This window comes from Cyprinodon tularosa, unplaced genomic scaffold, assembly GCF_016077235.1.
Source record: "Cyprinodon tularosa strain WSP-4 unplaced genomic scaffold, ASM1607723v1 ctg187, whole genome shotgun sequence".
In the NCBI taxonomy this organism is placed as follows: Eukaryota; Metazoa; Chordata; class Actinopteri; order Cyprinodontiformes; family Cyprinodontidae; genus Cyprinodon; species Cyprinodon tularosa.
In genome coordinates this window covers 1,098,481-1,113,983 of record NW_024038657.1, presented here as the reverse complement: position 1 = coordinate 1,113,983, position 15,503 = coordinate 1,098,481, and the positions used below count along the sequence as shown (strand labels likewise).

At 39.3% G+C, this 15,503-nt stretch overlaps 1 protein-coding gene across 1 annotated transcript; it reads right to left on the bottom strand.

Annotated features, from left to right (window-relative positions):
• Positions 1-534: 534 nt before the first annotated feature.
• dnajc11a (DnaJ (Hsp40) homolog, subfamily C, member 11a) lies at positions 535-14,791 on the bottom strand. The gene is made up of 16 exons (XM_038282732.1): positions 14,656-14,791; positions 13,023-13,152; positions 12,823-12,896; positions 12,122-12,223; positions 9,830-9,955; positions 9,624-9,746; positions 9,438-9,511; positions 9,155-9,344; positions 7,616-7,701; positions 6,323-6,439; positions 4,227-4,382; positions 4,021-4,090; positions 3,688-3,745; positions 2,298-2,440; positions 2,047-2,176; positions 535-925 (listed from the first exon to the last, which is right to left on the bottom strand). The coding sequence occupies exons 1-16, from the start codon at positions 14,725-14,727 to the stop codon at positions 900-902; spliced, it is 1,677 nt and encodes a 558-aa protein (XP_038138660.1). The 5' UTR covers positions 14,728-14,791; the 3' UTR covers positions 535-899.
• Positions 14,792-15,503: the final 712 nt, after the last annotated feature.

Genomic DNA, 15,503 nt, shown 5'->3' with positions numbered 1-15,503 from the left:
AATGGTAGGTAACTTAGCAGCATCTTGTATAACCTAAAGAGTACATTAGATTGTTGTGTAGTGGTTTAGTCTAATTTATGTAAAGAAAGTACAATTTTGTTTGAAAATTAGGTTTCTTGAATCTGGGTAAGCTGAGAGGCACAGAGTTTCCTGAGGTCCAGTGTGAAGGTTCGAATTAAAAAATCCCTGATGGTTTGGTGAGCTGTCTCATCTGCTGGTTTTGGTGCAACATTGCTTCTTTTTTTCCCCCTCTGCTTACAAGTGTTTTTCATGATACTTTCTAAGACATACATTGAATAAGCAACTGTCCATTTGTTGCAAACCATATGGCTGTTGATTCAACTGTAAAACATAAATTTTCGCTTTGAGAATCACGAGTGGCTAGTTACACAAGGAAGTTACACAAGAGGTGTGGGTCCAAAACTCTGACTAAAACCTTTGGTCTCAGTAATAGGAATCTAGACTTCAGTTTCTGCAAATGAAATATCCAAACCACAAACATTACATAAAAAAAAGACTTTAGTGTAAACAAAATGAGAGGGAGAGATTTTAATATGGCAAATAAACAGAGATACTTTCATGTCCTCAATCCAACAGGCACTGCAGTTTATGTTTAATACAGTACATAGAACTCTGTCTAAAATTACCAGCCTTTCCCAAAAACAAACTGATGCAGAGAGCAGATCCCAGATTTAAGATGACAGCAGCTGATTTTTGTCACATTAGCAGGCCAAGACTCTGTCTATGCATCCTGGTTTGAAAACAAAAAAAACAAACAGGTAAATTAATAATTTCTCTGTAACAAAGATTGATTTCAAAGTCGAATCTAAAACATAGGTCTCTCCATCTTCTGTCCAACAGTCTAGAGTTGAGTCCTTTTTTGGTCAGAACAAGCACTCCTATGTGTCTGTATCAATCCTGTGAGCTGTAAAACAAGAAGAGAAAATTAACAACAGGCTCATGACAGAAAAAAAGTTGAGTAGAAATATCTAAAGCTTTCAGCTTTTCTCTATTTGAAAAGTAGAAATGCTTGGCTTAAGGAAACAGCAAACACGTTGAAGAGGATTCTTTGCTCTGTTGAGATCAAAAAGAGTTTCTGTTAATGTTTTGTAACCTCTTCTACGCATGATCTATATGTAGAGGGGGAATGAACCATTCAAGTCAGAGCACACTGAAAGATTCTGTGAACTCTACATTTGCAAGTGTTTAAATTAAAAGGAAGCTTTGTTCTTGGCAGTCTGCTGTGTCTCAGTCTCCAATTTCTAACAGACTTCACACACCCTAAGCATATTTCTCTCATAACACAGTAGCGGTGGCACCATCAGGCTGGTAGGATGTATTCTGAGGTGGTCAGTCGTGATAAAAAAACAGATGTGGCAAAATTCACTGTTAACCCCAATTGAAAACCTGTTAAGCTTGGTTTACGCTTAATGCGTCTTTGCGGCAAAAAGTAGTACGTTTTGGCTCCCACAACCCATATGTAAACATCTAGAGATCCTGAGATTTAGCCATTAAATATCACCACTGTCAACAGATTGTGTAAAATCTCTTGGGGAAAAAAAATGTGTTGTCAGCTCTCCCTGTGGAGTCAGCCGGAATGGGGAAAAAGCCACACAGAGTATAAATGATGCAGAAATGGTGACAGGCAGCTTGTTTTCTGTGCAGATTGTACGTGCGGCAAGCATAAAGAATCCTTCAGCCAAAAAACGATTGGGGAATGGTTTTGATCACAGCACAGTAATATTAGAATTGCCCAGTCAAAGTCAAGCCGAAGTCCAACTGAGAATCGGTGCAAATTCTTAAAAGAAATTAAGTGTAAAGATGTGGAAGAAGAAGAAAGTAGATAAAAAAAATCCTTTAATGTGAGACAAACATCTTAGATTTATATCTATTAAACATTTTTAAAATATACTTTCTTTCATTCCTTGTTTATGCGTTGCCATGTGATGGTCTATCAGATAAAAATATATTGAAGCTTGCAGTTGTTCATGAAGTTCAGTGGTTATAAACGTTTTTGCCAGATGTTGCACGATCCAGCAAACTTACATTGCTTTGGTATCCTGAGTGGTTCCGTGTCTCCTGACAGGACTTGATGCATGACTCCGCGGAACTGATACAGCACCTTCAGGCTTTTCTCTTCTCCCACACAGGGGTCGTAGAAGCCAGGGAGCCCTGACTGGAAGGACAAATTAAAGCAATGCACCATCAGCTGCACCAGTAAACACTGAAAAACAGAAGCTGTTGAACCTAATTTGCAGCACAGACTTCTGGCCCCTGCTTTGGAACACAGTTCTTACCTTTGCAGCCTCAGTGAGAATGAGTTTGGAGTCTTTCACCAGACACTGAAGTGGCACGGTCACATCGATGACCTTCGCCCTCTCATGCTTTCTGCTATTGTCAGTCACAAATTTGCCGTACCAAGCGTTGAGGATGATGAGACCTGATTAAAGAATAGGCAGTGACATTAAAACAGATATTACATGATGCTTTCTAGAGAACAATTAGCAAACAAAATTAACTAACAACATTCTGAGATAAAGGATCCCAGAACAGCAAGAACCGTTACTGGGATCTCATTGCAGTTTTATTTATTTTTGTTATTTACATACAGTTCAGTAAAGTTTTTAAACATGTTAGGGCAATATCCTACACTTCATCTCTTCATTATTTAGAAGTTGAGACTAACTAAACATTAAACAGCTGTCTCTCCAGTCATTCATGTCTCACTCACTCCATCTCAGAGAAGCAATAGATTTTAGGACAATCATCAAAAACAACTGATGATAAAGCTGGATGACACACAAACCATGTTAGTTTAAACTACCAAGTGGAACAAGAAAGACTGGACATAAGTTAATTATTGTTTACGTAAATGTAGAAACGCCTTTTATCCCTGTACAGGAAAAAGAACTAAAAGCTGAGAAGTTATACTAAAATGTGTAAACAGGACTACACTGGAAAACAGGCCGATCTTCAACATCTATAAACAAAGTTGTTGATGGAAGCAGCACAGCTGATATTTCTCTCCAGGACGGCGTCACAGCCAAACAGGAACAGACGAGGCAGATAAGGGCTGGGAGATTAAATGCATTTGCAATATAATCGCAATTTTCAAATTGCAGAGGCACAAATTTTTAATTACACAATTTAACAACAGTAAGACACTTAATTTCTCAATCCAGACCTTCAAGCTGTGGTAAAACACTTGAAGTGGGTTTTTTTCATGACACAGAGAGGTAGAGAGAGTTGCAGCTAGCATGTAGATCAATGCATGCAAGCTCAATTAAATACCCTTTCACCCAAAGATTATGTTAAAGCTTTGCAACAATGGACTCTGGGTAAGCAAGCTTTCAAAAACTGAAAGCCTGGGGTAAAAGATCTAAAAGCTAGGGGTTGGTGCAAAGGAAAATTAAATAAAATCGCAATTTTGGTAAAAAAAATAATCATAATTTCGATTTTTGGTCAACCTGTTCAGCCTGAGGATGATACAGTATGAGTGCCATAGGTCTGAATAACAGCACCACTAAATGTAAGAAATGTTCTGAAACAAAGAGCCAGTAAAAAAAAAAAAAAAAAAAATCATACCAAGAAAAATCAAACTTAACTTCACAAATAGAGTCAATATAAAAATCGTCTTTAAATCAAATTCAAAGGCCTAAATCCCTGCTTAAATCCAACTTTTCTCACCCATTCTAGACTCCTCTGCTTCAATGATCCTGCGGACAGACTCCTGCATGAGCAAAACCTTCAGAGGTAGAGAAAAACAAGTCAGACACATATTTTTCCAAATGTATGGATGCAGCCAATAAATTCCATTATTTTTCATTTGGATGTTATCTAGTTCAATCTCAGCCTTTCAGCCTACTGTTTGATAGGCAAAATATTTCACAACAGTCAGACACATTTATAGACATCTCTAATCTCAAAGCCCATGAGTTTGTAACATCATGCTCGGGGGGCCAGCTCAAGTATAACGTTGGGCTGGCACCACAACCACCTATAAATCTGTCAAGCACTCACAGCAGCCTCTGCTTCCTGTTTCTTCTTGGCTATATTAGAGGCTGAGCTCTCTCTCTGCTTCTCCAACTCCCTGAATAAAAAAAAAAAAAAAAGAATGATGAAGAAATAAAATTAGGTCATAAAATCCATCCATAATAATGAAAGAGAGACCTTTCCAACAAGATTGCTTGTATGAAGCATCCGAGACAAAGAAGAAGGTTTCTTACTGCTCCTTTTGGGCCCGCATGTAGGGTCGAATGATAAGCTGCTGCATGGCGAGGTAGAAAACCAGAGGTCCAACTGTGGCGTAGAACACCGCACTTGGCAGCAGTTGGTCAGTGAGGTGAATAGGGAAGAAATACGTCTGGCTGGCTCTGTTTAGTCTGTAGACAGAGAATTCTTTCATATTTTACATTGAAGACTGTAAAAAGCTACAGAAAGAGGGAGGAAGGAAATGAAATATCAACCCTGTAACAACGATTTTAAACAATTTTTCACTGTTGGAAGGTCATATACAAATAAACATTCTTAGGATCAAATAATTTAGTAATAATCAGATAGAGTGAGGAAAACAAGTATTTGAAAACCCTTCTACTTTGCAAGTTCTCCCACTTAGAAATCATGGAGGGGTCTGAAAAAGAAAAAATCCAGAAATCACAAACATTTGTATGTTACAGCTGCAAATATGTATTTGAACACCTGTCTATCATCTAGAATTCTGACCCTCAAAGACCTGTTAGTCTGCCTTCAAAATGTCCATCCTACTCCATTTATTATCCTAAATTAGATGCACCAGTTTCAGGTCGTGAGCTGCATAAAGACACCTGTTCCCCCCATACAATCAGTAAGAATCCAACTACTAACATGGCCTAGAACAAAGAGCTGTCAAAAAACACTAGAGACAAAATTGTACACCTCCACTAGGCTGGAAAGGGCTACGGGTAAATTGCCAAGCAGCTTGGTGAAAAAAGGTCTACTGTCGGAGCAATCATTAGAAAATCAAAGAAGCTCAACATGACTGTAAATCTCCCTCGGACTAGGGCTCAATGCAAGACCTCACCTTGTGGGGTCTCAATGATCCTAACAAAAGTGAGAATTCTGCCCAGAACCACATGGGAGGAGCTGGTCAATGACCTGAAAAGAGCTGGGACCACCGTTTCCAAGGTTACCGTTTTTCTGCACATGGGACAGGGCGACTGCACTGTATTATGGAGAGGATGACCAGGGCCATGTATTGTGAGATTTTGAGGAACAACCTGCTTCCCTCAGAGCATAGAAGAAGGGTTGAGGCTTCCAACATAACAATGACCCAAAGCATGCAGCCAAGATAACCAAGGAGTGGCTCTGGAAGAATCATATCAAGGTTCTGGTGTGGCCTAGCGAGTCGCCAGACCTAAACCCAATAGAGAATGTTTGGAGGGAGCTCAAACTCTGGGTTTTTTTTTTCAGTAACAGCCCAGAAACTTGAATGATCTAGAGAAGATCTGTGTGGAGGAGTGGGCCAAATCCCTTCTGCAGTGTGTGCAAACCTGGTGAAAAACTACAGCAAACGTCTGTAATTGCAAACATTTACTGTACTGTATCAAATATTAACATCGATTTTCTCAAATGTTCAAATACTTATTTACAGCTGTATCATACAAATTGTTAACCATCATACATTGTGATTTAGTTTTTATTTTTTTAAGACTACGTCTTTCACAGTAGGCATGGACTTATGATGACAATTTCAGACGCCTCCATTATTTCTAAATGGGGGAACTTGCAAAATAGCAGGGTGTTCAAATACTTATTTCCCTTACAGCAGGGATGTGAAACTGGTTCCAGAAAGGGCCGCGTGGCTGCAGGTTTTCTTTCCAACCAAGCAATAGCAGACCAGACTCCAGTCATCTTATCAAGTGAGTCCAGTCTTAACATGATGACTTGATGAGATGAATGGAGTCTGGTGTGCTATTGCTTGGCACCAGTTTGACACCCATGCCTTACAGTATAATCACAATCAATACACCCATCAGTGGGAACAGTCCTCACGTAAACTTAATCCAAATGATACCTTTAAACTGACTTTTTAACATTAAAAATCAGGGTCAAACACATCAGGACCAGCCTTTGGTCCCGAAATGTCCTCAGAAGGTTAGTAAATATACTCAGAAAGGTCCTAAATAGGTAACTTATACACATACAGACAAACAGATGTTTTTACATATTAACAGAATTTTGCCTTTACTCCTTAAAGTGTCATGGTAATGGCACGGTGGAAAAATAAATAAGAAAAGTAAAAAAGATCTGTGGTAATAGAAGTAGAACAGGGTTCATCACTGACTTGATCTTGAGGGAGACACCCTGCGGCACCCCGACGCTGACGGTGGCCCCGACCACACTGTGTCGACTGATCTTCCTCTCAGCGCCGTACTCCACCACAGTCCCAAAGAAACCTGATCTGTCACATTACAGAGTTGCCAACAAAGACAGAAAATAAAGTCACATATCAGCACTATGCATTGGTAGCTCCTCTGCATTAAAACAGCCTCTTATCAAACATAGAAACAGCAACTTATTTCCAAACAGTCAGGTTTACCCTCTCAACAAATTAGACCTTATTTGCAATTAACATCTCAGTAAAACTTATACATACAGAATTATATATTTTAGAAAATTGTGTTTATATATAAGGCTGTTGTTGCTCAGGGTGAGTATCTCTTGCCCACATTTTAATACACAGTGTGCTAACCAGGACAGGAAAGAAAATAAAAGTATGAATATGTTTTTGTTTAGAATTTAAAAAGAATAACAGGAATTCAAGCTTGGTTTGCAATGATGGCAGAAAGAAGAACCCTAATCTGCTCGTTTTTAATCAGCAGTGTACAAAAGTTTCAGGCCTCTGGTGATATGCTGATAGTGAGGAGCAAGAGGTAGATAAACAGCAAGCCAATGTTTGACATATTTTCACACTTACCCTTGACATATGGAGTCTCATGACAGTAAAATATGTGCATCGAGAAGGATATAATAATCCCAATAGTCACTGAACAAACAAATAAGCTTCCCTGAGCGCCACCTAGTGGTCTGAAATTGAGCAGTTTATTTGAAAACTTGTTCGCTGTGTTGCCTTATTTCTGAAAAGTTAAAGCCAACATAAAAGAAGCAGGAATACAGATAGATCCGTATTTTCATATTAATTTTATTTTTTCAGACTTTAAAAAAACATTTAATTGTCATGTGACTTGTTAACTTACCTTTGATTAAAAAGGTTTAATTTCTAAGCTGTTAAAGCGGCCTTATAAAGCTCCTCTTTGTGGGAGGGTGACTTCTACAGTTTTCTGTTGCATTAAATAGTGACCTTTTTGTATCATCACAGCAGAACATAACCAACTGCTGAAAGGAGCAACCACATTCTTTCTATTGTAGTGGGTAACTGGAACGTATGCTATTAACATATTAATCTTAACCTTATAGGTTCTGCAGTCACACAATTCAGCTGGAAAGATGTTACAAGAAGGTACACACAACCATAACACCACAAAGTTAACTTCAGTGTCAGTTTTCCATCTTTTCCCATCTTTCACATGATTTCACAGCTGCATTAAATCCCCTGTAGTGAGTTCTGACAACATACTTTACTGAGCCTTTAATCTTTGTCTGGTCTTCATCCTGAAACTTGTACTGGTAGCTCATCATCATAAAGGTGTGAGGAATGCCAAGCTGAGGAAAAGAAATGAGAAGATTTTCATTTTAGCACAACTTTGACAGGAAATTGTGGATAAAGGAGGAATAGAGTGGAAATAAAAGCTCTAAAAACTGGTTGTTATGATAAAAAAAAAAAAAAAGCAAAATAAAAATACATAAATTTTAAATATTTATATATTTCAGTATTATATATTTATACATTTCAGTATTACTCATACAAATAAAAACCTATCTGAAGGACATATCTGAAACAATGCTGATGCATAGTATTAAACTTCCGGTTAAATAGGAGTCAGCAAACACAATCCATCATTTAAAGTGTCTTCCACTATTGCCAAATCAAGTGACAGGAGCTTCCAAAGCATCACAGATATCCCAATGTCATCAGTCTGGACACTGGTTTGCCAAAGCCCATGAACATACCATGAAACACAGAGGAGACAGACAAACAAAAGGGAAGAAGAAAAACAGCAAAAGGGTAATGATTCTGAGAACTAGAGACAAGGACGAGAAGAAAACTGGCTGCCAAGATACTCAAAATAAAATTTAAGGAGCTACCGGAAATTCTGGCATATAGAACTGCTGTACAACACAATTGACAACAATCTATTGCTATCTTTATTTATTGCTGCTACAGGGTAGGGTGGCAGGATGGAAACCCAATCAAAACAGATAAACATACAGGGGGAAATTAATTTAGCAACCACACGCTTAGCCTTTCCAAAAAGCGTCTAGAACAAGGTATTACATTCTGCTGCAGATAGCTGAATGTATGTAATGCTGAAAGATATTACAGCTCTTGTAATCCCCCCACCCTCCCAAAAAACCCCCATCAATGGTTAAGCATGGTAGTGGTGGTATTATGCTTTAAAAACAGTTTCTCTTAAGGTGGAAAGTGGGGCCTCAATAAAGCCTTATTCAAACCTCCAAAACCAGTTTACTGTCTGTTCCATCACACAGTCTGGGGCCATATTTTTGTCACCTCTATCTACCCATTAGGCTTCACTGGGGGGCTATGTGGACATGATGGGAAAATGGGACCAAACACACAGCAGATCAAGAAAATTGTAGCCAGATCAGCAAAACTGCTTAAAAAAATAATAATAATAATCCAAGACCGAAATATTAGCCGTTTTCCCAGTGTGGATAACCAATATGCTTTCATATTCTGGTTTTTAAGTTATCTTCTTGTTCTTATTGAAAAGTCAACATGTGTCATGTTGGTAGACTCCAATGCACCTAAAAAAAAAAAAGTTCTGCAATGAAATCAAAAGCTACTTAACCAAAATAAAGGGTATGCATGCTTATGCAACCAGGATGTTGCTCTAAATGAGTTGCAAAGTCACTTCAATGATTGTAAATCTTCTAACATAATCAATCCCTAAATATAACAAAGGGAGAATTTCTACAAGGGTGGAAAGACTTTTTAGATCAACAGTAATAAAAGGTTAATCAAACGTTTAATAACCTGGACTGCGAGGGTAAAATGGCTGCTCTTTGTGTCCCTCACTATGCTGGTGTTCATAGAGGAGTTAACTCCCCAGCGCCACTGCAGATAGCCCATTGTGTTCTTGTCGAGGTGGCGAGCGAGCACCGTGGTCACCCCAGGCCGAACACCTCGTGAAGAAAACTGCAGCCCACACTGAGCTGTTACAAAACTGAGGGGAAAAAAAAAAAACATAAAATATCTTTCCACTTGCTGCCATTAAAAATAAACCACGAATTTCAAGTTTTTATATAACTAAAGATACCATCGAGGTGTTAAGTTGCGAAATATCTTCATTCCAAAGAGGGGTCCATGAGTGTCTCCGGCTCCCAACTCTACCTGTGTAAACAAAGACAGCAAAATGGACTCAGCATCTAGACATGTCAACACATCAGAGGCAGAAAACTGTTTAGTGAAAAACAGAGCAGGAAACAGAGAGGATGATTCCTACCTCACCCCACCCTTTAGCTGAGGTGACTCTTCTTAAAGCCAAGTTAATGGTGCCGCCTCCGTTCCCATTGTGGGTGGACAAAGAGCCAGATAAAATAGCTGTGTCCTTTGTAGTGAGTGGAGCCTACAAAGGATCGCACAGAACATGAACTCAATCATTCCCCTTTCTGACAGACAAAGTCAGGCAATAATAGGTCAATCGTGTACCTCTATAGACTGTGATATTTGCATCCTGTTGATCTCTACATGTGGGATGCCTCCAACCATATCCTCAAAGTCCTCTTCATACCGGTCAAAGAGGTCTGTGGCATCAATGCCCACACTTATCGTTCCCTGGAAAGTGATCATAGATTGACGCTGCACACAGAAGTACTTACCGTATTTTCACGACTATAAGGCGCACTTAAACGTCTTTTTTTTTCCTCAAAATGTGCGGTGCGCCCTATGGTGCGGTGCGCCCTATGTGTGTTGTAACTGCGACTTTTGAGACCACCTCATTGAGGAGATGATGAAAGAGTGGCTGAATGTAAGGAGACCAGGTGTTTTTTTTTCCACCCCTCACCATCGCTGTTAATATGTAACTCCATGCGTGCCCATCTCACAGCTGATGTGAAAAACATGGGGAAACAAATTAACGCTGTGCTCGCTGTTCAACCGCTCGACATCGGTGTGAACCGGACCCAGCAGGTGCAGCAGAAGCAGCGAGTTTACATGCAAAGTCAATGGTTGACGCGCATATAGGTGCAGCAAAAGGTCCTGCAGCGCGTTTTACTGCAGCACGTCGGGAGCGTTTAAGCATCTGACGCACCGCCAACGCGCTGCTGCTGCTCGACATGGAAAAATTTAAGTTTTGCTGCTGGACGCGCCGCATCAACCAATCAGAGAAGCTGATCTGGGAGCTGACAGCGAGACAGTACAGCGCTCTGATGACATATGATATTAACGCAAATGAAAAGGCTGGATCGATGAGGAGATGATGAAAGGCAGGTGTATCTGAGAAGACTAGGTGGTTTTTTCCACGCATCACCATCGCTGCGTGCCCATCTCACAGCCGATGTGAAAAAAAGATGAATCAAATGAACGCTGTGCTCGCCGTTATCCCGGGGGTCTGACAAAGGAACTTCAACCGCTCAACATCAGTGTGAAGCGGCCGTTCGAAGTAAGGCTGCGAGCGGCGTGGGAGCGATGGATGACCGACGGAGACCACAGTTTCAGGATAAGAAGGCAGCGCCGTGCAAGTTACGCCACAGTTTGAGGATGGATTGTAGATGCTTGGACTAAAGTGTCTGCTGGCTCTGTTGTTCAAGCTTTCGCAAAAGCCGGCATTATTTCTGAGGAGCCGCGCTGTACGGAAAGTGACTGACAGCGCAGAAGGGGAAATTGGCATGTCTGATTTAGCGCAGCTGTTTAATTCAGAAACAGAGGATGATGACTTTGATGGGTTTGATTAATACTTTGTAATAAATACATGAATAAAGCACAATCATACTCAGTTTTGCTCCCGCTCTATTTTTCTCCCTGAAAACTTAATTCAACAGCCGCGGGCGCGTCTCCTCCTCCTCTTCAGCGCGGCGGCTGGCAGGTGTTTTTTCATCTAAATAATCTAAATCTTGCAGCTATATTTGCTGTGATCAGTGGGAATAAAGTAGTTTTAATATGTTTTTAAGTGAGAAAGGCCACCTGAAAACTTAATAATTGCAGTCAGTTCATCCAGATTATCTATTTCTGTCGGAGGCGCTCAGACCCCCACATACCAGCGGTGCGCTGAGAGGAGAAATCCTTTCGTTCACCGCGGTGGCTGGCAGGTGTTTTTCATCTAAATAATCTAAATCTTGCAGCTATATTTGCTGTGATCAGTGGGAATAAAGTAGTTTTAATATGTTTTTAAGTGAGAAAGTCCACCTGAAAACTTAATAATTGCAGTCAGTTCATCCAGATTATCTATTTCTGTCGGAGGCGCTCAGACCCCCACATACCAGCGGTGCGCTGACAGCAGAAATCTCTTCATCAGCAGCCTGTAGGCTGGGCAGCCTGGGGTTCACCGCGGCTGCTGGCAGATGTTTTTCATCTAAATAATTTTAGCTGCAGGCACCAGGATACTGGCAATAAAAGCGAACATATTCCGTCAGCAGGTTTCAGGATTTTAAGTTAATTTAGGAGTGATCACAGCGCTGTGTCATCTGCGATGGGTCTGTCTCACGGCCAGCTGCCAGGTTTGATTAATACTTTGTAATAAATACATGAATAAAGCACAGTCATACTCAGTTTTGCCCCCGCTGTATTTTTAAATACGCAGTAGAGCTATTTAAAGGTAGTAGAGGACATGTACCTGTATATAAAAAACGCGCCCTATAGTCCGGTGCGCCTTATGTGTGTGTTAAATACAGAAATGTGACACATAACTGAGAGTGCGCCTTTTAGTCCGGTGCGCCTTATGGTCGTGAAAATACGGTACAACACTTAAAGGCAGGCTCATCATCTTATACTATACTAAGGTACCTTTGGATTGGTCCGTTGCTGAAGCCGTCTGTCCTCTCGCTCCCTCTGAAGGCGCTCATACTCCTCCCGAATCTCGGCAGGGCTTCTTTTCCTCTCCACCACCTGCAGGAAGAGAACAGGAGTGGAATACAAAGTGAGTGCAAACAATAATTATTTGTTAAAATAAAATAATGTAAAAATCACCAAGCAATATAATGTTTACTTTCCCACTATACCATCTTTGTAAGCGTTATTAATAACCATAAAAATGTAGAGAGGTAAAACACTGGAAATAGAAAGCACATACCAAAACCCTTTCAATAATTACACAGTCTTGATTTTGCCAAAAGGTAGTTATCCTTGTTTGCAATGCAAACTTACTTCTGTAGGCAGTTTAATTAAAGTGAAAATACATTCGGCAGTGTTATTAAACTATGGCTGAAGATGAGTTCTTCTTGTGTAAAAAGCTTTAATTGCATTTTAGATGGAAGCTCCAAGCAGGAATCCACAGTTTTTGTTGTGTGGAATTTGGAAAAGTCTACATGTGGCAACCAATATACGTGACATTTAACATGCAGCATTTTTAAAATATGTATGAGGATTTTAAAATAGTTGTCAATTTTCTCATAGGGCTTCTCCTGCATGCATTGTGAACAAAACATACGTTGCTTTCAGATTAGTTTCTTGGCCTTTTCTGCCTCCACAATATTCATTATACTCACCTCCCATCCTTCGACATCGAGCCCTCGCTTCCCATAGATATCATAGATTGCTCGTGCTTGTGGGTCACTAAGTACTAAAAACAGAAGGATACAGATTTCAACAACAGAGAACTCATCAACATTACTGAGTGTTAGGAGGTTGACTTCACTGTTTTCTGTTTAGCTGAGCTGCGGTAAAAGATGAATGAAGGTTGACCTACCTTCATAAGCTTCATGTACAAGGTTAAAAAGCGTTTCGGCCTGTCTCTTTAGCTCAGGATCGCGATGTTTGTCTGGATGATACAGCATGCACAAGCGCCGGTATGCTGCTTTCAGCTCCTCCTGGGTTGCCTGAAGCAGACCAAAAAATAAAAAAATAAAAAATGTAAGTGCAAAAAATAAAGAAAGAACTAATTTTACACGTTCATGGTTTACATTTCTTTGACACTCGTATGTAGCGAATTGCATCAATCAACAAAATGCATTGTTTCTTTTCTTCTCTAGTTACTAAGACCAATTTTCAGAATGTTTTTGTAAAGACTTAAAATAAAGGCCTTTGAGCATCCTTTTCCATGAGGTTCTGCTTCATATTTGGTGATTCCACAGAATTTATAGTCAACTGACTATTATGGAGACTATCATCTGATTTAAAAAGAATGCAATTCAATTAAATGAAGGTTGTACTTAATCAAAACTCTCAATATAGAGTTGTCAACGTTTCCTGCTATTCTTATTTAAAGTCACAACAAAATACATAAATATCAAAACTGATAACTGAATTTGGTTGGTCAGATGCCAAAGAAAAGTGGAGCCCTAGGCTGGGAAAATGCTGATCGTTTTTTTTCCTGCCAGATAACAAACATGCCTTGACTGGTTGGTATCACACACATCATTGCTTAAGCAACCTATTATATTTATATACAAACCACAGCAAAAAAATAAAAAAATAAAAAATAAGACTTCTGGCATAAAATGTGTTGGCAGTGTTAAAAGTTTTCAAGTAAGTCTAATACATGAACATTTCATTTTCTCCATCACAACACAGCAGCACTTTTATCTAAATATCAATCTTTTTCCCTCCCAAATTACTGCTTTAGACAACTGGAGCATTACATAAAATCTTCCCTTATTGTGTGGATCAGAGGTCAATATTTAATCAGAGGTCAATAATTTATATTTATTTTAATGAATCATGTTTTAGTTTTTAAAAATAGAGATTTCAGTGCAGTTGGCATTTAGTTTTAAATCTGCTTTAGTTAACCACCGACTTAAAATGAACCTCCTAATGCTGCCCTGTATGAAAATAAACAAATCAGCTAATAATTAAAGAATGGCTTCATCAATGAGTCCATCTTTAACCATAAAGACCACGGTGACCATATGTCATAACCACATGGAATAACATTCAAGTTAGTCAGAAAAAAATAACTAGAGAAACATGAATAAACGCTCTTTCGAATCAAAGATAAACTTTCATATGTACCATGAGGGCTCTTGAACTTCATGTTGGAGCTCACAGTTTCATTGGTAGCACTAGCAAGTTAGCACATTCCATGATGACATGCTTTTCAGCTAGCTTCACTATAATATAACGACACAAAACTATTCAACCTTATACACGGAAAACAAGAATTACGCTAGCAAAACTTTAACCTAACAACCAACGGAATGTCTTACTCGGTTTCCAACTTGGGTGTCACTGCACTTTAATCAATGTCGTGGGTCATAAGCTAGCTACCTGTTCAGATACAGTTCAACCATTAAGCCGCCGCTAACTATCAGCAGTAGAAATGAAGAGTTCCCCAAGCATACATCCGTATAAATGATTATCGACTTGGTAAGTTTACCACGTACCTCTCTGCGGACATTAAGAAGGGAATAGAAATCATCATTGCAGATCTCATCATCGTCCAAGGCAGACGCCATGTTTACCCCCGGTCATTTCTACTTCGTGTGTTTCCATACGCGGAAAAAGGCTCTCTCACGCTCTCTGTCGCCCCCGTGTGTTAAGCACGAGCATAAATACAAGAAAAAGAAGAAGAAAAAAAAGAAGAAAAGAAACCCACATAGAGTTATGCATAAACTTTTTTTCAAATATCAGTCATTCGTTAAAACCTACAGGATTCTTAAGAAAAGTTTTAAATTCTCCTATGTTTTTTCACACAAGAAAAAAATAAAGAAGGAAAAAATACATGTATGTTTTTAATTTTAAATTTAATGCATGTATTTTATATAACAGACCACGCAAAAAAAAATAAAAAAATACAGCTCACTATATATTTCTGTCTGCAAAATCCTCTATACGGTGTATTTTTACATATATTTACTGATGTAAAGAGCTGTCTTTTCCTGGAATGACATAAACTGCGGGCAGTGGGGGAGCTGTTCTTTCAGCACCACCACCTTAACGGCAACACTGTGTGTAAATGGGTGTCTATCCTCTCTGGTTGTCCCTGCCTACATATAAAGACCCGACTTTAAAAAAAAATCCATTTGAACTGTTGACCTCTTCCCATATGAGCTGCGTTTCAACCTTTGTTCATGGATAACTTTTTTCAATATACATAGTATATTAATACTATATAAAATCAATGATAGAGGGGAGTGTTGGCCTTGTTGTTAGAGCAGTGCGCGCTATGAAAGTAACAAGCCTCAGTGGGGGAGCTGTTCTTTCAGCACCACCACCTTAACGGCAACACTGT

Coding starts and splice junctions, on each gene's coding strand:
- dnajc11a (XM_038282732.1), bottom strand. CDS start 14,727: ATGGCGTCTGCCTTGGACGATGATGAGATCTGCAATGATGATTTCTAT. Junction 12,897..13,022: donor TGTACATGAAGCTTATGAAG/GTAGGTCAACCT, acceptor TTCTGTTTTTAG/TACTTAGTGACCCACAAGCA. Junction 12,224..12,822: donor TCGATGTCGAAGGATGGGAG/GTGAGTATAATG, acceptor CTCTTCCTGCAG/GTGGTGGAGAGGAAAAGAAG.